This window comes from Columba livia, chromosome 22 (assembly GCF_036013475.1).
Source record: "Columba livia isolate bColLiv1 breed racing homer chromosome 22, bColLiv1.pat.W.v2, whole genome shotgun sequence".
Classification (NCBI taxonomy): Eukaryota; Metazoa; Chordata; class Aves; order Columbiformes; family Columbidae; genus Columba; species Columba livia.
In genome coordinates, this window is record NC_088623.1 from 6,992,251 (window position 1) to 7,011,792 (window position 19,542).

At 57.9% G+C, this 19,542-nt stretch overlaps 3 protein-coding genes across 10 annotated transcripts in view; 2 read left to right on the forward strand and 1 right to left on the reverse strand.

The window, feature by feature from the left end:
• Positions 1-102: 102 nt before the first annotated feature.
• Positions 103-1,506, reverse strand: TAF11 (TATA-box binding protein associated factor 11). Its single transcript, XM_065038540.1, has 5 exons — positions 1,310-1,506; positions 1,103-1,242; positions 825-912; positions 608-704; positions 103-457 (listed from the first exon to the last, which is right to left on the reverse strand). The coding sequence occupies exons 1-5, from the start codon at positions 1,478-1,480 to the stop codon at positions 327-329; spliced, it is 627 nt and encodes a 208-aa protein (XP_064894612.1). The 5' UTR covers positions 1,481-1,506; the 3' UTR covers positions 103-326.
• An 83-nt stretch (positions 1,507-1,589) lies between these two features.
• ANKS1A (ankyrin repeat and sterile alpha motif domain containing 1A) overlaps positions 1,590-19,542 on the forward strand; it is a 63,053-nt gene continuing 45,100 nt past the window's right edge. For 2 of the 8 annotated variants that reach the window (XM_065038416.1, XM_065038418.1), the window contains exons 1-4: positions 1,658-1,908; positions 14,314-14,394; positions 15,118-15,274; positions 16,795-16,857. In XM_065038416.1, coding sequence (XP_064894488.1) covers positions 1,706-1,908; positions 14,314-14,394; positions 15,118-15,274; positions 16,795-16,857 — 504 coding nt within the window. In that variant the 5' untranslated portion in view covers positions 1,658-1,705. Of the gene's footprint in view, positions 1,909-2,931; positions 2,984-14,313; positions 14,395-15,117; positions 15,275-16,794; positions 16,858-19,542 lie in introns of all 8 variants that reach the window. The other 6 variants (XM_065038423.1, XM_065038422.1, XM_065038421.1 and 3 more) reach the window with 6 other exon arrangements.
• Positions 5,615-14,297, forward strand: LOC135576001 (uncharacterized). The gene is made up of 2 exons (XM_065038232.1): positions 5,615-5,680; positions 10,892-14,297. The coding sequence occupies exons 1-2, from the start codon at positions 5,615-5,617 to the stop codon at positions 11,852-11,854; spliced, it is 1,029 nt and encodes a 342-aa protein (XP_064894304.1). The 3' UTR covers positions 11,855-14,297.

Below are 19,542 nucleotides of genomic sequence, written 5' to 3' on the forward strand. Positions count from 1 at the left end.
TCCCTCGTGCTCACCTTCCCACTTGCCGTGTTTTCGGTACGGCACGGTGGCGCCGCCCGATCACACAAAGGCCGTTACACAATTAGTACTGTCCAGCAAGAGTGACAATACAATAACAAGTTTAATGTACAAAAACGGACAGTTCTGTACACAGACTCGCTGCACCTGTGCCAGCAGGAGGTGGGATCCCAGCGGGTCGGTACAGCAAGGAGCCGTCCCTGCGGCCACAGGAGGACAAAGCTCCAGCCAGGGCCTGCGAACGCAGCGCCGGAGCCGGGCGCTCGAGGCTGCGCCGAACCTGCGGCCTCTCGCTGCCCCTGGGCCGCTCAGTGGAAGATGATCTTTTTGTATTTGGAATTGGGGATCTGCCCCCGGGACTTGAGCCGCCTGACGGCCTCTCGCATGTGCTTGGGCTGCAGAGGGGGCAGCTCCCCCCACTTCTCACACACGTCCAGCGCTGAACAACAAACCAAAGAGGTCGCGTGAGTTCGGGGACACGGCACAGCCGGGAGCCGCGAAGGGTCCGGGCTTGTTCCACGTCCTCCTGCTCCGCTCTAATGAATTTACCCCATAGTCTTAACTTTTAACACTGACGTTTGCCACTCACCCTCCTCCACCACCTCCCCAACGAAGACCTTGGAGATGCCGGACATGGCGATAACCACGTTCTGCGAGACGGAGGTGCCGGTGATGGACTGGATCAGCTGCACAGGACACACAGCGACAGGGAAACGTTTCGACTCGTATTTAGTGGATGGAGCCCGCCAGGCTTAGTAAAGCTCAGCCTGAGCTCAGGCTTCTTCTGAAGCGAAGCGTCGTCGTACCCGTTTGATGGCAGCCTTGGGGAACGCGGAGCGGCGATACATCTCGTAACGGTTCAGCTGCTCTTCGGAAAAGGACGAGACCAGGATTCTGGGGGCGAGAACCGTAGTTCACGCAGAAACGAAAGGCGCGAGGCTCCCGGGCCGCCTGCAGAGCTGCGCGCTGCCCGGCCCCGCGGGCGGGCTGGGGACCGGGCTGCCGGGAAGGCCCCGCGGACACCGCTAACCCGACAGACCCGACAACGCCCGGCCAGGGCCCCGGGGCGCAGCGCGGCACTCACTGCATCTTCTGGATCTCGTCCTCGTCCACCTTCTGCTTCTTCTCCTTCCGCTCCTTCAGCTCCAGCCTCGCCCTCCTGGCCGCGCACGGCTGCAGCCCGGGCTCCTCCCCGTCCGCCGCCTCCGCCCCGGCGCTGCGGCCCTGCGGACAGCGCAGCGCTCGGACCCGCGGCCCGGCCCCGCTCCCCCGCGGCGCGGCGCGGCCTCACCTCCCCGTCCGCGGCCTCCGCCCTGGCCTCGCCGCCCGCGCCGGCCTCGCCCGCCTCGGCCCCGCCGGCCCCGCCCGCGCCCGCCGCCTCCTCCGCGCCGGGCCCCGCGGGCGGCGGATCCTGCTCGGCCGCCCCGAGCCCGTCCCGCGCCGCCTCGCCGGGAGCCGCCATGGCGCCGGCAGCGACGGCGCTTCCTGATGACGCGTTACGGCTGCCGCGAGGGGCCTCGGACCCCGCCCACACCTCGGACTCCGCCTCCCGCAGGCTCCGCCCCCAGCGCGGTCCGCGCCCTTTCATGCCCCGCCCCACCGCGCGGCCCGCCCCGCGCAGGCCCCGCCCCGGAAGGGCGCTCGGGGGGCGTGGCGCGGCGGGAGGCGGCGGCGGCCGGTCCGGGCCATGGGGAAGGAGCAGGAGCTGCTGGAGGCCGCGCGCACCGGGAACCTGCCCGCCGTGGAGAAGCTGCTGTCGGGGAAGCGCCTCAGCTCCGGCTTCGGCGGCTCCGGGGGGGCGGGCGGAGGAGGCGGCGGCGGCGGCTCCGGGGGCAGCGGCGGCGGCGGCGGGAGCGGCGGTGTGGGGCACCCGCTGTCCAGTCTGCTCAGGTGAGCGCGGCCTGAGGGGCTGCGGGCGGGGCGGGGGCGGGAGCGCTCCGGGCGGAAAGAGGGGGTGGGGAGGGGGCGGCGGGGGCGCTGGGCCGGGGGCGGGCGGGGAGTCCGGAGCTGCGGGGTCGTGTCGGTGGGGCCGGGGTGGAGGAGGCCGGAGGTGCGGGCTCTGTGGGCTGGGGGCCGGGCAGGGCTGGGGGGCGGTGGCACGGCTGCGGGTGCCGGAGGTTCGCGGGGCTCGGGGTCGCGGACGGGGGGCCGGTCCGCGCGGGCCGTGGGTGCTGCTGGTTGCTGGGCAGCTGCGGACTGGCGTGGCTGGGGCAGCGCGGTGTGTCCGGAGGGTCCGGGCGCTGACGGGCTGTGCCCCCCGGCCGGGACGGGGCGGGTGCCCACCCGCTGCGGGGCGGATTCGCCGGCGTGCCGGGCTGGGTCGGGCCGCGCTCCCCGCGCCGCACACTCGCCCTCCTCGGCCGCTCCGTGCTGCGGTTCTCGCGGCGCTGCGGGTGGGTCTGGGGGCGCCCGTGCTGCGGCTGCACCAGCATCTTTTTGCCGTTCTCTGCTGGACACGGTGCTGTTCCTGTTCCTGGAGCAGCAGGTTTATACCGGGGCAGGGGAGGGGATTAGAGTCCGGCGCTGAGTGACAGTGTCACTGCTCGGCCTGACTCTTTGGAAAGAGGCAATTTGCCCTTTTGTGGCCAAATTTGATCCTTTTTTCTTTCCACATAACCTTATCAAACTCTGCACCTTGGGCTGAGCAGCAGAGACCTGCTGACACGGAGACTTCGTGTTCTCCCAGCGCCTGCATTGGCTCCTCTGAAATGTACATCTGCCCTGGTCCAAATTTCTCTCCTCTTTTAAAGTATTAAACACTCTGAGTCCTTGTTTTGAGTGGGAAATTGCTCTGCCCACTTCAGGCTTGTCTGCGTTAGAAGATGGATGTAGTCACAGGGTGTTTAGATAAAGTGGAGAGGGTCAGTGAGTTAAATACACACCGTGAGTGTTATCAGCCTCTTGTTCTGACAGCTCCGCCGCACCTCCCGGCAGTGCCTGGTGACGACGCCGACCCTTTTCCCCGGTAAGGCGCTGGCTGGTGGTCCAGCCGGTGTGGAGCAGGCCAGCTGTTTGCCAGTGTGGTTTTTCGCGTGTAAACCCGTTTGGTGTGTGGATGCGGATCTGAAGAATGGTGACTGTCTCAGCTGTCGTTTGTAGCTGTGTGCTCATTAACTTGCCTGTCCTAAGTGTCTGTCGGCTGACGCTATAACCACCCCTTTCTCCCACCAAACCTCCCGGTCCCTGAACCTTCCTCCCTGCTGCTGAGTTACAGTCGGGCTTTTTGCATGTTTACGATCGCAGGTCTCATTCTGCGGGCGCCTTGGCTTTCTTGGCCTGCCGGGCGTCGTCCCAGCGCTTCGTTGCGTGTGCGCGATCCGCAGCAGCGCCCCGGTCCGCAGGGGGGGGGCTGCGCTGCTGGGAATGCTGCACGTTGGGTGCCAAAAACGGACCTAACAGCTTGGAGGCTTTCCGATTGTCTCTGGTGTTCTGTCAACCTGTTTGGCTTTTGCTTTGGGCTCAGTGATTCCAGGTGAGCAGACTTGTGCTTGCTCTGTGGCGACAAGGTTTTTATGAGAAACAGCTGCTGAATTACCTGTGAGGAGACCTGAGGATTGTTTGAGGAGCAGCTGGGACGAGCTGCTCGAAACTGTTGTTTTCTGTGGTGTGGCCCAATGGAAGTGACCGCTCGGCGTCCCGGGTGGCTGTGGGATGGCCCTGGGATGTACGGGCTCTGCCGGACACTGTACTGCAGTAGCAAATGCTCCTTCACGTCCCCTTAGTGCCACAGCAAAACGCTGTGTTTTGGGACTGAGTTTCAACCAGCCCCAGGTCTCAAGCGGCGTGTGTGTCCCGGCAGGGGCTGCGCGTCTCCAGCCGCTCTCCTGTCTGCGTTGTCAGCGCAGGCGTCTGTGCGGCCGGTCTGGCTGCGCGCTCCCCGGGGCAGGGAGGGCTCCGAGCAGGAGCGGTGCTTAATTAGACTGCGCTTTGCCTTTCTGCACGCCTGTAGGCACGACTTCAAGGCTTTGGAGACAGGGAACGTGAAACTGTGTCTGCCCGACACGTCAAGGAAAGTGGAAAAGGGGCAAATTAAAGGGACGTGGTGCTGCGGGAGGGCGGAGGTGCCAGCAGAGAGCCTGTGCAGGTCCCCCCGCCTCTGCCAGGGCAGCGTCCCCGGGTGAGCGACAGGTCAGCAGCCACCTCGGAATAACCATAGGGCTGAAGGGTTTTCTCTTTAATCTTACTCCTCTATCTTGTTTTCTTTTGTTTCCTGATGGGGACGTATTGGTTTATCACGTACACGCACCTGCCGCTGTGCTCGTTACAGTTTGAATGTGAACTTTGTCAGGGCCTTGGCTTTTGCAGTTCCTGCGGCGGCTGCGGCGGCTGCGGCTCACGGCGCCGCGGGGAAGACGATTCACCTGAGCGCGGCTTCCTGCGGGTCGGCAAAGGCAGGCCCAGCAATGGCAAATGCTTTGTGAGTCCTTGAGGTGTGTTGGATTTTAGGGGCACTTCTGCACAGGGGCTGCACAATTTCAATTCTTCTTTTACTGCTTCACTGTGAAGTTAAAGGCAGGAAAAAACAAAATCTGCGGCCTGAAATATCAATCTGCATTCAGTACGTTTTGCCGGTAGCAGTAAGGGATGAATTGTGTTACAGCCAAATGTGCAGAAAAAGCTTTTTATGTTGATCTGGTGACGTGCAAAGCCGGGCCCTTTGCTGAGCAGAGGGGAGACGGAGGCTGCGCGTGAGCTGCTGTGAGGTACGGAGGACACGCTGTGCCGTGGGCCGGGACGGCACAGCCGCTGTGCGACGGGGCCGGTTGCTGCTGCACGGCAAGTGTTCCGCCGGTGTGCAGCGGCCACTGCGCCTGGAAACGCCGTGGTGCCGTGGCTGAGCGCTTGAAGCAGCTTCAGACGGTCCAGATGGGGTTGGGAGTCAGAAAAATTATTTCTGTTAAAAAAAAAGTGGTGTTTCATATCGGCTCCCGGGCGGTTTGAAGACGGGGCCCGTGGGTGCTGCCGGGGCCCGGCCGGAGCCGCGTCCCGGTTCACACGGGCGGGCTGGGCTGGAGATCGCAGCCGGGCCTTTCGCTCCCCGTGTGCTGGGGTTAATAACTCCTCGCCCACTTGTAACCGTCTTCTCCTCCACGCCCGTTCCCGCCAGCAGCCGGATCGCTCTAATGAGCTGCTTGCACGCGGATGTTGGTGCCACGGGCGTTAGGTGTGCACCCGCTCCCCTCTGAATTGTTTTCTAAGCACTTTTTAAATCATTCAAGAAGGCTGCAATTATTGGCAGTGACTCTGAAGCGTGTTGCATCTGTGTGATCTTCTAATTCAGCTTTGGAACGTTTTATTTGCTTGCTTGGGTCAGCATGATTCTGTGATTAAGGTTGTGTCTGGGGTACAGTCTTGACATGTTCATCTCACAGATTCGGGGCTGGTTTTCCTGGCGCGGGGCGTTCCCGGCGCTCGCCTCGGCGTGGGCGCTGGTGGGACTCGCGTGGACTGAGGGGTGTTTGTGACGCTCCCTGATGGCTTTTGATCCCTGTAACCAGCTTCCTAACCTGCCACTGAGCTGTGTGTAGGAATCACGGGGCCAGAACCACAGCTGAGTGTGTCAACAAACAGGGGATATTTGAGCAATGAGATACCGATGTTTCCACCACCTTATTCCCTCGACTTTGTCTGCGATCCCCAAACTGAAGAAACGTCCCTGCAGGTCTGAACCCCGCGTGTTCTGTGTTTTGGAGGCAGGAGCTGCGCACAGTTCAGCTGCATGCGGAGCGTGTCACAAGTGGCTTTTGGCGTTCGATGTTGAGGTGTGAAGGTCACAGCTGCGCTTGTCCAGCAGTGAGCGGTGGGAGCGGTGGTCTCGTCCTTCCCTGTTTCGCTCCCGATGTTCGGGTTGTGTGGCTGTGCCAGAGTCGCTCCGGCTGCTGATCTGACAGCGGTTTGTTCCGTGGGGCCGTGCGGTGCGCAGGTCCGGTTCAGGGGCGCAGCAGAGCTGGGGGTGACTGGGGCAGCAGGGTCCCCCGCTCTGGTGCTCGGAGCGCTCGTCCTGCCGCGGTGCAGCACCGTGTACCTGTGTACGTGCTGCCCCAACAGCGGCGTTTGTGGCCATGGAGCCGCTCAGTCGGGGGACGGGGTCCCGCGCTGCTCTGGCTTGTGACGGCTCTTGGCAGAGAGCTGAACTTACTAGAGATGAATGTATGAAACAGCGTTTGACATATTAGGAGCAGCTGAGCCAAGAAACAGTGTTGAAACAGTGTTCATCCAGTGTATTTTTCATGTAATGCCCGTGTGGGGTGCTGGACATGGGGCGGGTGCTCTGCCGAGCTTTGCCAGCACGTCCCTGCTCTGTCCGTCTGTCCCGTCCGCCCTCTGCGCTTTTACTCGGCGGGTACAGCTGCATCTCTGGAACACTCTGTCTATGGGCATCGTTTCAAGGTGAAGTGTCCTGGTGAAATGCAGAGGTGCATTTAAATACGGGCGATGGCTGTTTCCTCTTGTCATTGACGCCAGGTACGAGGTCCTGGCCGATGCTGCGATGTCACCGTCGCTGTCCCAAAGAGCTCACTCTAGAGTACAGCTTAGTCGTGGAAATGAGGTAAATCCTATTTCACAGAAACTGGTAAAAATAAAACTGTTGAGGATTGATTTGTTTCTATAGCAACAGCCTGGAGAAGCTAATACAGCTGCTCTCTGCAGAAGGGAGGAAAACATGCGTTGGAATGTTAGTCCACCTGGGGCTGTAGCTGTCAGCGAAGAAAGACCTTCAAGAGACTGACGAAGGGGTGAGGTGCTTAATTAAAGACGGAGGGCAGGAAGGTGTGAGCTGCGCTTGGAAAGACGTGGGTGCTGGGGTGTGTGGACGTGCCTCTTCGCGGTGTCCTCGGAGCCGTGTGCAGCCGGTTTCCCGGAGGACGGTGTTGGAGCCGCCTGCCGCCCCCGGGCTGCTCGGCGGAGCTCGGGCGGCGCTTTGCTGCGCTCGCTTTGCTGCGCTCGGTGCTCGTCGTGGCCAGTGCGCCTTTTAAACCTGGGTTTCAAATGACCTTCTGTCCTGCAGTGAATCACCATGGTTTGCTTGAGGAGCGTTCAGGGCTTGTCAGGGAATCCTTGTTGGATGGACGAGGAGGCGGCTTGTGAGAGGTCGGGCTGAATTTCTGAGCTAACTTTTCTTTAACTCAAACTGGAGCTGGATGCTTGAGTTCATCTCGTTTAGGTTTGGTAAGCCCAGATTATATTAGCACTCTTCCCTTGTTACTTTAATACATGGTTTCTTTTAAAGGGAAATGAAATGTAAAAAATAAACCTCAAGCCTTTTCCAGCTAAAAGGAGGTGTCTGTAGTGCTGCGTGCTAAGGACGCGAGAACACAACCCTGTCTAAAAGTGAGTGTCATAAATATGATGTAAATACATTATCTCATTAGATTTATGTCTAATCCTGGTGCCTGCTGGTTTTCAGCCTCTTAGGCCAGACAAGGCTGAAGATGTCATAGGTGGTCTTTCAAATCTAATACTGAAGCGGGTTGGAAATCAGGTGAAATGACTTTTCCCTCATCCTACTTAAGACACTATGAAAACTCCTTTCAAGTTTGGCATCACCAAGTAAATTGCCTGGTTTTAAACTGCAATCCGATTGAAGCGGCCCGTGCCCGGTCGGTTGGAGGCTGCCCGTGCAGCGGGGCCGATGGGCTCCCAGAGCCCCTGCTCCCCATTCCAGGAACCAGCACGGGCTTTGTGGGAAGCAGGAACAGGATTATGATGAAGCCTTGAAATCTGGAGACTTCAAAGCTTTGCCTCCTGCTCTTGGTTCTGTTGTAAGGATTGTGAAGTCCATCAGATGACTTGAATAAGGAACTGTTTGTCCTGTGGACTCGGGTTTTTCTGCTCTCCAGCTGTCCAGCCTGGAAATGAGAGCCCAAGGGTGCTCTCCTGCCTGGCCCCGCCAGGACCGCGCGCAGCTCGTCCCCGCGGCCGCCCGGTGTGTCCCCGCGGCCGCCCGGTGTGTCCCCGCGGCCGCCCGGTGTGTCCCCGCTGTTCCCGCCCCGGGCCCCACGGGGTCGCTTTTCTGGCTGCCCTCTTGCCCTCGGGGTCTCTGCGCTCTCGTTTCCCCGTTACTTGCTCTCTGGGCATCCAGCGGAGAAGCTCATCAAGAAGGAATCTCATCTGGAGTCAGTGCAGTGGTATGTAGTCGACTTGTTGTGTCCCGCATTGGTGCCAGTTGATTCCTTGCTCGGCCGTGTCTTTCTGCAGCCTTCAGGGAGTTCAGACGGAGCCGGGGCCCCGCGCTGTGGTGTGTGCTGAGATGGGGTTCTGTGGGTGAAACGCTTGCCTGCCGACGTGGGTTGTGTTGAAGGGCAAAGCCCGCTCCTAGTGCTGGAGCTTTGTCCTGGCTCTTAATTCTGCGCTCGCACGTTCCCTTCCTCGAGGGCCTCTCCTCCCGTCCCGGTGCATTCAGTCTTCAGTTCCAGAGCGACCAGTTTCCTTTTACCGTCAGCTCAGCGTTCCTCCGCGCCCGTCTTGCCGTGCTGGGACGGGCGGCGCGGGCCCCTCCACGCGTGCCCCCTCCCGTCTGTCGGAACAATTAAGCGCTTCAATGCCAGCAGAAGTTCAGAGCCCTCATGTCACTGATCTTGGCAATGTCACCAGGGAAATGGGATGTTGTGTGAGCCAGTCTCATTTTTTTCCAGTCTCCCTAAGGCAAAAGTGCACTCCAGATGCACTTATTGGTACAAAATAATTGCGTTTGCTTTCTAATTGATGTAGGGGAGGGCTGGTTCAAGCTGCGGGGCCTGTTTACCTGTCTCGTGAGCTCGGGTGGACCCGGGCGCCGTTGGGCTGCCGGTGGCTGGGGGACGCGGGCCGGGCGGAGCGGCCGAGCTGGGCTGCGGGGCAGCGGGCTCAGCGTCCGCTCGCACGGACACGGGGGAACTTGGGGGCGATTTGTTTTCCCCGTACAGAGCGTCTCTGACACTTAACCAGGAGGAGGATGTCGTGTTTAAATAAAGCACCACCTTTCCCATACACTTCTGGGTGCGAGGTTCCCTGCTAGAAATCCCAGATTCCCACCGAGATGTGTGTTGGGTCAGGTCACTGTGGGTGCTGGAAAATAACAGTAACTTGGGCTGGTTCTAATTCTGTTGGTGTTATCTGACAGTGACCACGTAGCTGTTCTGCAGACTGGACAGTTAGCAGAGGGTCACGCATCTCCTGCCGTCCCGAAACACCTAACTGGTGCCTCCGTACGGGGGAAGGACGGGTGGTGGGAATGAAATGCGCTCTGCCAGAACTTATTTTGCACAAGTTCCTTTTGGCAACAATTTTTGCTCCAAACTCGGACCTTTTGTGTGTCTGTCAAAGGGAGCAGCGCAGATGGACACGTACGGTTCAAGACACGATGCTCTGTTTCTGAGTTGATTGTCACGTCTCTTGGGATTCTGCAGCTCGTTAAATCATGTCACGAAAGGCGAAGCGCGGGGTTGGCAGCTGCAGCTCCCGGGCTGTCCCGACCGGGACCCCGTGGTGCCCAGCGGCTGCTCCGCGGGTGCTGGATGGGGACGCAGGGAGCGTCTCGCGCCGTTCTGAGGAGCCGCGCTCCGGCACAGCCCGGAGCCTGCGCGTCCAGCGCGTCCTGCTGGTTTGCTCTGTGTCTGGTCAGCTTTTAGAAAAGTATTGCATTTTCTCTGAGCTGCACCTTCGCCAGCACCGCGGGAGCGGAGGAAGGAGTGCTTACCGTAGCGGTGCTGCTGGTTCCGCTTTGCGGTTCTGCGGTATTGCCAGCTCCGGGCTGGTTTATGTGACTTTCATAATGCTGCTCAGTTTATTAAATTTCTGCAGGAATGTTTTGCTTCCTTTTGCTCATATTCCTCAAAGCCCCATCTAGTCAGACGCAAAAGACAGAGTCCACTGCAGAACTGGTATTTAGTAAAGCTCATTAGGAGGTTTGTGAGCATTTGGTTGTCCAATTTCTGGCCTCTCTTAGAGGTCGGATTCCCCACCCAGGAGGACCAAGGCAGCTTTTTCAGCGTGGGTGCTCTGTGTGAAGTCCCGCGCGTGCGTGCTGGGCGCCGCCGCTCGCTCCTGGCAGACGCGGGCGCTCCGGCCTGAGAGCACCGCTGTTGGGGCGCCAGGGGACGCGGCACCCCACGCTGCGCGCCATAGGGGCTAAATGCAGACTCTTTTAAAAATTACTCCAGTGAGCATTTGCCCTTCTCCTTCCTTCCCAAATCTCCTCCTCTCTTCTGCGTTTTGTCTCCATTTCAGCTGAGTGCCAGCGTGACACGGTGGTGCTTGGGAGCTGAAAACGTGGGGCCCTGTGGCTGATGCCGTTTTGATGTTCCCCGTTTTCCCGTCCCTGCGGAGCGCTGCCCGGGCCGTGTCTGCTCCTGACCCGGGCCCCCGGGCCCCGGAGACGCTGCTCGCCTTTCCCGTCTCCGCTGACAGTTTTTGTGCTTCTTCCAGAAGAGCTTTGTTCGGATCCAGCCCCTGGAGCCGGCGCGGAGCCCGTGCTGTGTGTGAACTCTGCTCCGCTGCATGTAATCAGCTGGAAACGCTCCGGTAATGGGAGCAGATTGCACAGCCAGTGGCTGGGATGCTTTTAAGAATAAAGGGCAGCACATGCACTCAAACCAGACCTGCGTTTTTTTCCTCTCCTGCAGCTATTTATTTTGCCTCCTGCTCGGAGGGATTCTTTGATGTAGCGTGACGTGCACGCGCGACCCATCCTTTCTGTCTCCGTTGCACAAAGCAGGTGACAGAGCCCGCTGCCCCCCCATACACTGAATGTAAAGAGAAGCATTTTCACTGCCAGGAGCCATCTGCCAGGGCAGGGCTGCCCTCTTGGATGAATGCTTTTCTATAAGCGATGCCAAGCCTGTCTTGTTCCTTTATGGTGTGAGCCCAGAGGTTAAATGTGTGGTTGTGGTAGTTCTTGCACCAACCCACAGCAGCCTTCTGGGTGAGGAGTGGGAGCCGGCAGGCGGGTTCGGAGAGGGACAGACGAGCTCACCCTCAGCCCGCGGCAGCTCCTGGCCCGCTCCTCAGAGCTGCCGCCGCTCTGGGCTCCGGCGCGGGTCCCGCCGCCGCTCTGGGCTCCGGCGCGGGTCCCGCCGCCGCTCTGCGGAGCCGCAGCCTGCGCGGGTTCTGCGCGGCCCTTCCCGCAGCCTGCTTCAGGGGCCGAGGCGGCGGTGCTGGGGCCCAGCCGCGCTCTCCCCTGCCCCGGGGAGATTCTGCTGTAATCTCCTCCGGCCTTGCCTCAGCAGGTTATTTTCGGAAGGGCTGTCGCATTATCCAGCGGCTGAGGCCGGCGGGAAGGGGTCGCAGCTCCGCTGCGCGCCCACCGCTCCAGCCCCTTCCCACGGCCCGATGGGCAGTGTCACCGCGCTTTCTGAGCCCCGAATCCTGCGCGAAGCGCTGGAGTTGTTTGTGTTACCAGTCTGTAAGCAGGAAATACCGAAAGAGGGTCATGTTCGCGTTGAGGGAATCTTGCAGTTGTATGGATATTAATAGCCAAGATGTGAACGTTGACTTGCGATGTCCTCTGGGCCAGGGACTGGGTGTCGTCTGCCCCCGGCCTCAAGTGCCCCGTGACAGCGTCTCTGAGGCCTTGAACTGCGGCTCTGGACATCTGGGGCCAGTTCTGAGCTGCTTCGACTTCCCTCGAGACCTTGGGCCGAGTCACTCGTGCACCCTGAAGCTGGAGCAGCCCTGGTGCTGTGCCTGTTGTCCTCAGGATGGGGTGTGTGAATCCACCGGGCAGTGCTGGTGCTGTGCCTGTTGTCCTCAGGATGGGGTGTGTGAATCCACCGGGCAGTGCTGGTGCTGTGCCTGTTGTCCTGGGGACGGGGTGCGTTGTCCCGGAGCCTCTGGTCCCTGTAATGCGGATCAGTGAGACTGTCAGTCAGCTCCGCGGCTCATCCTCTGGTTGAGGACGCTGGTTGTTCTCAGGGCGCTTGGCCTTTGCTCGAGCCCGCTGCCCCGACAGCGCTGTGAGTAAAGTCACCGCGCTTGGGAGGAAATACATGGGAAAGGCAGAGGACAAATATGGCCTTGTTTAAAGGAACTATTGGGTTTTATCGTGACCTAAAGCAACGTGCCTTATTCAGCAGTTTGTAAAAACAGGAAGCTTTATTTAGAAGGCTACGGCACTTGCTGAATCATGGAGCAGGAGAGCACAGAGTGCAAGAATTAGTTTAAACAGAGCAAGTTTGGCAATTTATGGAGCTTTTCTTGTGTCCTCAAAGTTCAGTGTTGGTTGCCTTGACCAGACGCATCAGACACTACCGCGGTGCGGCAGAGGAGGTGAAATCCCGGTAATCACTGGGGCAGTTTGCTCTCCTAAGGGAGACTGCTCATGGAAAATCCAACCTCCTCTTCGCCGTGAGGGGTTTTGGGGTTTGGAGGGGAAAAGAAAGCAAATGGTGGTGGCCACATTGGCTCCGGACCTTCTCAGAGCTTTACTGGAAACTTGTATTTACAGCACCCTCCTTCCTGTGCAGGGATCTGTTTTCAGGTTAATCAGAAACAGCCCAGACTCACACTTGGACACATGTGTTTGGCTTTGCACCTGCTGCTCCGGGTGCCGTTTCCGTTTGATGGGTGGGAAGCTGGGTGTGTGCCCTGGGCGACGTCCCGCGCTGGCGTTGGTGCGGCTCCTCGGCTCTGCAGCCCCCCGTGCAGCGTTTTCCCGTCTCTAGATCCAACGTGAGCAGCTCAGGATCTTATCTGTGTCACTTCAGCGCCGTGCGTTGCGCAAGTACAAACGGGGTGAGAGATTCGGTGTCTGTTAACGCGGGGCAACGGCGCAGCCCCCCGCAGGGCGGGAGGGAGAGGAGGGCGAGGCTGGTGCTCCTCGCTGCAGCCTCACCTCCCGCTGCGAGCAGTTCTGTCTCTGATCCTTGCAGCCTGCGGTTCTGGGTGACCTGGCCATTCCGCGATAAACGCTTTCTTTATTTACAAGAATAAAAGGGCAAGGGGGAGGAAGGGACACAGCAGATTATTATTATTTTTTTAAAATATCTTAAAACCTTCGCAGTGCGGAACCAGCTCCGTCTTGGGCTCCGGTTTTCTCCTCCTCTGGGTCCCCGAGTGAACTTTGTGTTTGTGAAGCGTTAAGCAGCCAGTTGGCGGCGGCTGGTGGAGCTGCGTGTGCGTTCCTGCAGGGCTGACGGGGACGCGCCCTGGGCGCCCGGCCCGCGGCTCGCCGGCTGACCTGCGCGGTGCCCGCCGCACCACTAGCCTTCCTTTCCTCCCCTTGTAACTTCAGCTGAAAGAAACATGGGCTTCCATTCCATCCCATTCCATTCATGTCCACCTGCATCGTGCTGCCCCTTCCCTGGGGACTCCTGCTTGGTCTGCATGAGACTCCTGTTGGTTTGGTGCCTTTCCTGCTGCTTTATACACTGGTCTAGAGCTTTTCCTGGCTAGGAGCCCTCCAGTAGTGACTGTTATTGTAGAAAACCTGGTCACTGCCCGCGCTGCCCCCGTATCGTACAGTGAGTTGTAGCAATTACGTGCTGGGGAGGAAACGAAGTGATCGGGAAAGGCCAACTCCATAGCGAGCAGCAGCTGACTTTATTTTAAACCAATTAAATTGGGGAATAGAGGGTGCTGTTAAGTTCAGCCCCTAGTAAAAGAAAACAGTGCAGGAAAATGCAGTGTATTAGCAGAAGCATGATTGTCTAGGCTTGTAGTAAACCCTGTGTAACTCTTGAAAGTATTAACACACGGCAGCATGCAGGGAATGATGAGGAGTGACGGAGAGGACCGCGCACGGGACAGAGATGGTTTCAGTGGCAGAACGTATTGATGTGGGTTCTGTGCCGCTCTGGGGGTGGCGGTGGACACCGAGCTCCGGAGCGGCGCCGGCTCTTCCGCACGCGGCTCGCTCGGTTTTAAATAGGACACCTTGCAGCGCTCGGGGGGAAGATTAATCCCCTATGGGGTTAATCCTTAAATCCTTGGCGTTCGACTTGTGAACAAGGGAGGGAAGTTTGCAATATTCTCGGAAGTGCTCGGGGACCTCGTCGTTGATGGTTTGCTGTCTCTTGTGGTTAACTTGGTGGGCACATGTTCCTCTGGAGCTGCTTTTGGCAAGCACGTGTGTGTTTGAAAGACGTGTGGAGCAGGAGAGCGCGGGAGCTGGGGCGCGGGGCGGGGGGTGCGTGGAGGCGAGTCCGTGCCGACACTAACCCGCTCCCGCGGCGCCGCGCGCTCTCGTCTCTGTGTCGCGCTCCTAACCTCGCTGTGCAGATAACCAGCCTGGTGTGAGAGCCCGAGCCTCGTCCTGCAGCTGTCTGTCTGTCCGTTCGCTGAATGCTAAGTGTTCCCTGTCCGTTTTCTGTCTTGCAGCATCTGGAGAGGGCCCAATGTGAACTGCGTTGACAGTACTGGATACACCCCGCTGCACCACGCTGCTCTGAACGGGCATAAGTGAGTGATCGTACCGTGCTGGTCAGAGGGACGCTGAGTGCCGTAGAGCTGCGGTTTCTGGGCAGTTCAGTCACCAAACACCCAAAGGCGGCGGTAGTGCAGCACGACACCATCTTCAGGACAAGCGCTGAAGGACACGGGTGCAGTGAAGCTGTAGAGGCGCTGCCTGCTGCACTGTGGTCACACATCACAAATCTGGCAAAACACTGGCTTTTCAACCAGCCTTTTGCTGATAAGCCATTTGGCTAAGACAGAACGACACGTTCAGGGTGCTTCTCCAGTAACAGTCCTGTGCAGTCTGTCTGCTGTCCCACGTGTTGCTGTGCCTGCACCACTGAAAATGTGCTTTTGTGCATTAGTATGTTTTTAAGTAACTCCAGTCTTCAGCGCGGTACATCTCCTGTTGTTCATTGCTACTTAAGATGTTGAGAAACTGAGCGCATTGTTCAGTTATTCATCTGCATTGTGCTGGTGCCTTTCGCTTGTCACCGGAGCGGCTCGGGGATGGCCTCGGTCCCCGCTGGCTCCGTTAGTGGGAAGGTAACACAGATCTTTCCGGAGCTCGCCTCAACAGCATTGCATTCTCTTTCCTTGGGCAGCACTTAATAGGAACGTTTTAAAATCACCTGTTCAGATGAACTTTGTGTAGAGTACTTACTGCAGAATGTGGGCCGTGGAACAGGGCCCGAACGCCTGATGGGCTCGAGTTTCCTTCTCTTGCAGGGATGTGGTGGAAGTGCTGCTGAGGAACGACGCGCTGACCAACGTGGCAGACTGCAAAGGCTGCTACCCCCTGCACCTGGCAGCGTGGAAGGGCGACGCGGACATCGTGAGGCTCCTCATCCACCAGGGACCCTCGCACACTAAAGTGAATGAGCAGGTCTGCCTGTTTTCCCGTATACCATGGAATCGCTTCCCTCGGATGGAGACGCGCTGCTCCAGACGGCTCCTGGCCCTTCCCAAACTAGTAGCAATGGTTGTAAATTCCTACTTGCTAATGGGACAGGAAGGGCAGTGCCTAAAGTGATACCCCCGGTTCTGAGTTAGTGGTTGAATGAGCGGGTATATAAGTTTATCTAGAGAGGTATAGATGTGAGAGCCACTCAGCACCTAGGAAGCGGTCTCCTGCTTTCATACTGGGCTTCTGAAACTAACCCATAGTGTTTGCTTTCAGTTGCTGGATAGCTGAAAGGTTTCTAGTGCTGTCAAAGGACACACTGGCTCCCTTCTTGGGGACTAATCAAAGCAGCTTTGTTTGGCCACGCTCTCTTAGCTCCTCTCCTGGCTTGTCTCTAGCACTTGCTCCAGTTAGCTCATTTGTAAGCTGTAAGATAATTTTAGCCCTACTTGCCCCCAGATAAGTCCCAGCTTAATCTTAAAGAACTGTTTTCTCAGGCAAGAAAGCAAAAGAAAAAGGGGATTGTTTGCCCTGTGTCACACTGATGGGATTTGCTCCAGGACGGCGGGGGACTGGCCTGCAGAGGCAGCGGTTCCGTGCAGCGGCAGCCGCGTCACCTGGAGCGCTGGCTCCGTCTGGCCGCCCCTGGAGGGCGCGGGTGTCCCGCAGCTCAGGAGCCCCTGGAACGCTGCTGCAGCAAGACCCAGGTGTTGTTTAGGAGTTTCGGACAAGGGCCTGGCTTACTGAGCGGGGTTGCTGAACACTGAGCCTGAGCCATGTGGTACTTCGGGGAGCCGAGGAGCGAACTCCCTTGGGCTGGTTTGAGGAGTCCCCGTCCCGCTTCCAGCCGGACCTGCAGCCACCGACGTGCCACACGTAGCTTTGCTGTTCCTCAGTACAGGACGGCTGGCTTGATGCATCAGGCTGCTCCGCGGCCTCGAAAGCATCACAAAATGAAAAATATGGTGGTAATGCTATTGTCCACCACTCCCCAACGGAGCAGAAATAGCTAAGAGTGTGTGTTTTAATGTCTCTGGTAGGGCTTTCCACTGCAGTCGATAGTGTCTTCGGGCACAGCCGCAGGCATTCAGTCTGTTTCAGCAGGGCGGGGTGTAGCTAGCTGTCTGCAGTCAACCCCATAGGAATTGACTGGGCGCCCCAAGTATAAACTTTCTGCTCCGAGTAGGACAGGTGTAGAGAAAGCTTTGCAAAAGATTAAAAGCTTAGTGTAATCCCTCCAGGTAATGTTTCATTAACGTCTGTTTAGCAGGAGCCTCTTTAACCGAGAAGAGTCAGGCGAGCGGCCCGTGCGGTGTTCGCAGGCTGGTGACCGGCGGCTGGGGTCACAGGACCCGCGGCTGCAGGTTTGCTGTTAATGGCTTTGACTGGAACAAGATGCTGAGTCCTGTCATTCCCCCCTGGGAGTCGCCCATTGCTTTGTTGCTATATCTCACCCATTTCATTATCACATTTTTGTTTCTTTTTCCTCTTCCTTTTTGTAGAATGCTCTTGAGATCAAAGAACTCAAAAAGTACGGCCCCTTTGACCCATATATCAATGCCAAGGTGTGTACTTTGCTGTCCGCATTTCACTGCATCGTGACTCCACGCTGCACTCGCGTGCTTCCAGGTGCAATGTCATCCACTCGCAGTAACACCTGTTCAGTTTGCAGCTGCCCGGGGAGGAGGAAAACACGACCGCTCCTTTACTGTGGGTTTCTTTCTTCAAAGCAGTTATAGAAACATAAATTAAGGGAAGTTTTTCCTTACTTTCCTGGGGGTTTCTTCATTGCTTAGCCTTGTAGGACACGCGGTGATGGTCAGTTTGCTTGGTTTGGCTGGATGACTTCCAAAAGGTAATGTTATTTCAATTAAAATGCTCTAGGTCTTGTTTCATGTGCTAACGTTGCTGATCAATGCAAAGAGATGGAATTTTTTTTCCCTGCTTAAACATGGATGCATCTTTTCTGTGGGCTGTTGGGAGTGAATTTTCATGCCTTTTCTCCTGCAAAATGCACAATGGTGTGTCTGTCGTTGGAGCGGACGGTTAACTCCGGTGGTGGTGGGAGGAGGGTCGGCAGCGATGCTCACACCTCCCTTCCCAGTCCTTCGTGTCCTGCTTGTTGCATCAGTCTCTCTTTTGGTGTGAAGTCTGTTGTGTCGCCTGACCCTCCGCCCTGGCCTCTCTTCTGTTTCCTCGCCTCTCTGCTCCTCGCTTGCTCTGGGTTGTTCTTGAGCTACAAGCAGGCAGGACAGCAGCAGCGCCGGCGCGCCGGGCTGAGCCGCCGGGGAGCAGACGGGGCTTTGGGGCTGGTTTCTGGTGGAGCTGCGGGCGGGCGGTGGCAGCGCCGTGTGCCGGGTCACCGAGCCCCTCCTGTGTGAGCCGCCGCGCCACAGGAGCGCCCAGCGCGCGTTTTGGATCAGCCGTCCATGGCACGTTTGTGTCTCAAGGTTAACTTCAGACGTTCACTCTGCTCGATCTGCAGAACATTAAAGACCCACGTTCAAAATTGCTGAGCTTGCCGACTGCGCAGAGCTGTGTTGCTTTTCCAGACTTCTGTCTCAGGAAGTGCTCCAGTGCGTTTCTCTTGCAGCACAAACATGTTCACGTGAAGCTCATCCCTATCGGTGACTCTTACAAAAATCCAGATGGGAATTGTACAGCAACAAATGTCTTGTGTGGGAACGTATCAGTTCAGCTGCCTGCAAGGAGCTTTCTGAACACCGTTAGTAAGAGCAGAACCACACACTTTGGCGTTAAATGCTGAGCGGAGAAGGAATATAAAGGTGAAAGCGAGCTGGCTTTCTTGTGGATTGTTGTTTTGGCGTTCAGATTTGGAGGTTTGACAAGCGCGTTGTTTTGGAATCTCCGTTCGGGTCCCCAGGTGGCTGTGGTGCTCTCGAGAACAAGGCCGATGCTGTCGAAACCCTCGCCTTGCTTTAGGGAGGGAGGTGAGATTACACTCAGCCTGTTAGTTTCATGGCGGGTTCTGACCAGCTTTCCACCAGCACGGCGCCAGTTTTGCCGCGGAGCCCGTGGAATCGCGCCTGTCCTACGGACCTTGGTGTTTCCTCCATGGTTTGGCTGCGGGTGGAAGAACCAAACCAAGTCCGGGTGCAAAGTGCGAGTCCCTCGATGGCGCGGGACGGGACGCCACGCGGAGCGAGCAGAGCGAGATGGGCCACCTTTGCAAACGCTTGGGGATATTTAGAAGAGGAGGAAAGCATTTGTATATGGCTGGACCAGAATTTAATATCCTCTTGAGGAAGAGATGAAAAGCCAGAAGCTTCTTGTTCTCCTAAAAGTTAAAGGAAATAGTTTGCAGGTTTTTTATGCCCCTTCCTTTCCAACACCTTTTGTTCAGTAGCACGTCCCTGCGATGTGTCTGGTACAGGCCCAGCGGACTTGTGAGAAGCGAGCGAGAGCAGCCAAGTGAGGGGATGGAGCAGCAGCTTTGCTCCCGTCCCTCCTGCTACCTTGAATTGTGGCGTTTAATCTGCATGAAGGAACCGACCAGTTGAGCCCACGTGGATGTCCCTGGTGTGCCCTGCGTGTCACCTCCTGGGGACACTGGCATTTTGCTTGATGTTCTTTTGTCCTTCCCTTTGGCCTGCCTTTGACCGGAGCTCTGTGGAGCCGGTGCTTCGGGGTCGGTCGTGCCACAGGAGCAGCAGGTTTTAATCGGGCGGGAAATCCTGCAAAGGAATCTTAGAAGTCGTTTGGATGGGACCGAAGGGTCTCGGCGCCTCTTTCCGCAGCCCTGGCGCGGGACCAGCTCTGCCGGCGCCGTTCGGACCGCTGCTCGTGTAGCAGCTTCTCGGCGGCCTCGGGGAGGGGCAGCTCTGACAGCGCTGTGCTCCGCTTTGGCACTTCGACCGTGCAGCCTTTTCAGCTTAGAAAGGGAAAACTTTCCTTGTTTAAACCGAGTCTGCCTTTCTTCACCTGGAGCACGGTTCCGGTGTGTTGAGAACAAGAGCACGGACAGATAATGCTCTGAGGAACTGTAGATGCTCCATTTTATGTGTGATGAGGAGCATGAGGATATCGTAGGTGATACGTGGTTACCAGGGCTTGAGAAACTTGCTGGAGCCCCTATGGCAGCAGAGACAGCTCTGCCCGTGCTCCCGTCCTGGGCCCGCGGCGCTGTGTCTGAGTCTTGGAATCTGAACCATGTGCCTGCGGCTGCCGGACGGAGGTTTCTGCTCCATCTCTGACAAACGTGTGTCTGAGCACTGTGCTGGTTGCTCTGG

What these genes read in the sequence shown, in the direction of transcription:
- LOC135576001 (XM_065038232.1), top strand. Translation starts at nt 5,615, where the DNA reads ATGTTTCCACCACCTTATTCCCTCGACTTTGTCTGCGATCCCCAAACT. An exon ending in CTGAAGAAACGTCCCTGCAG is followed by an intron (nt 5,681 to 10,891) that starts GTCTGAACCCCG and finishes TGGTTGTGGTAG; the next exon opens with TTCTTGCACCAACCCACAGC.
- TAF11 (XM_065038540.1), bottom strand. Translation starts at nt 1,480, where the DNA reads ATGGCGGCTCCCGGCGAGGCGGCGCGGGACGGGCTCGGGGCGGCCGAG. An exon ending in CCAAGGCTGCCATCAAACGG is followed by an intron (nt 705 to 824) that starts GTACGACGACGC and finishes TGTCCTGTGCAG; the next exon opens with CTGATCCAGTCCATCACCGG. An exon ending in TGGGGAGGTGGTGGAGGAGG is followed by an intron (nt 458 to 607) that starts GTGAGTGGCAAA and finishes TTTGTTGTTCAG; the next exon opens with CGCTGGACGTGTGTGAGAAG.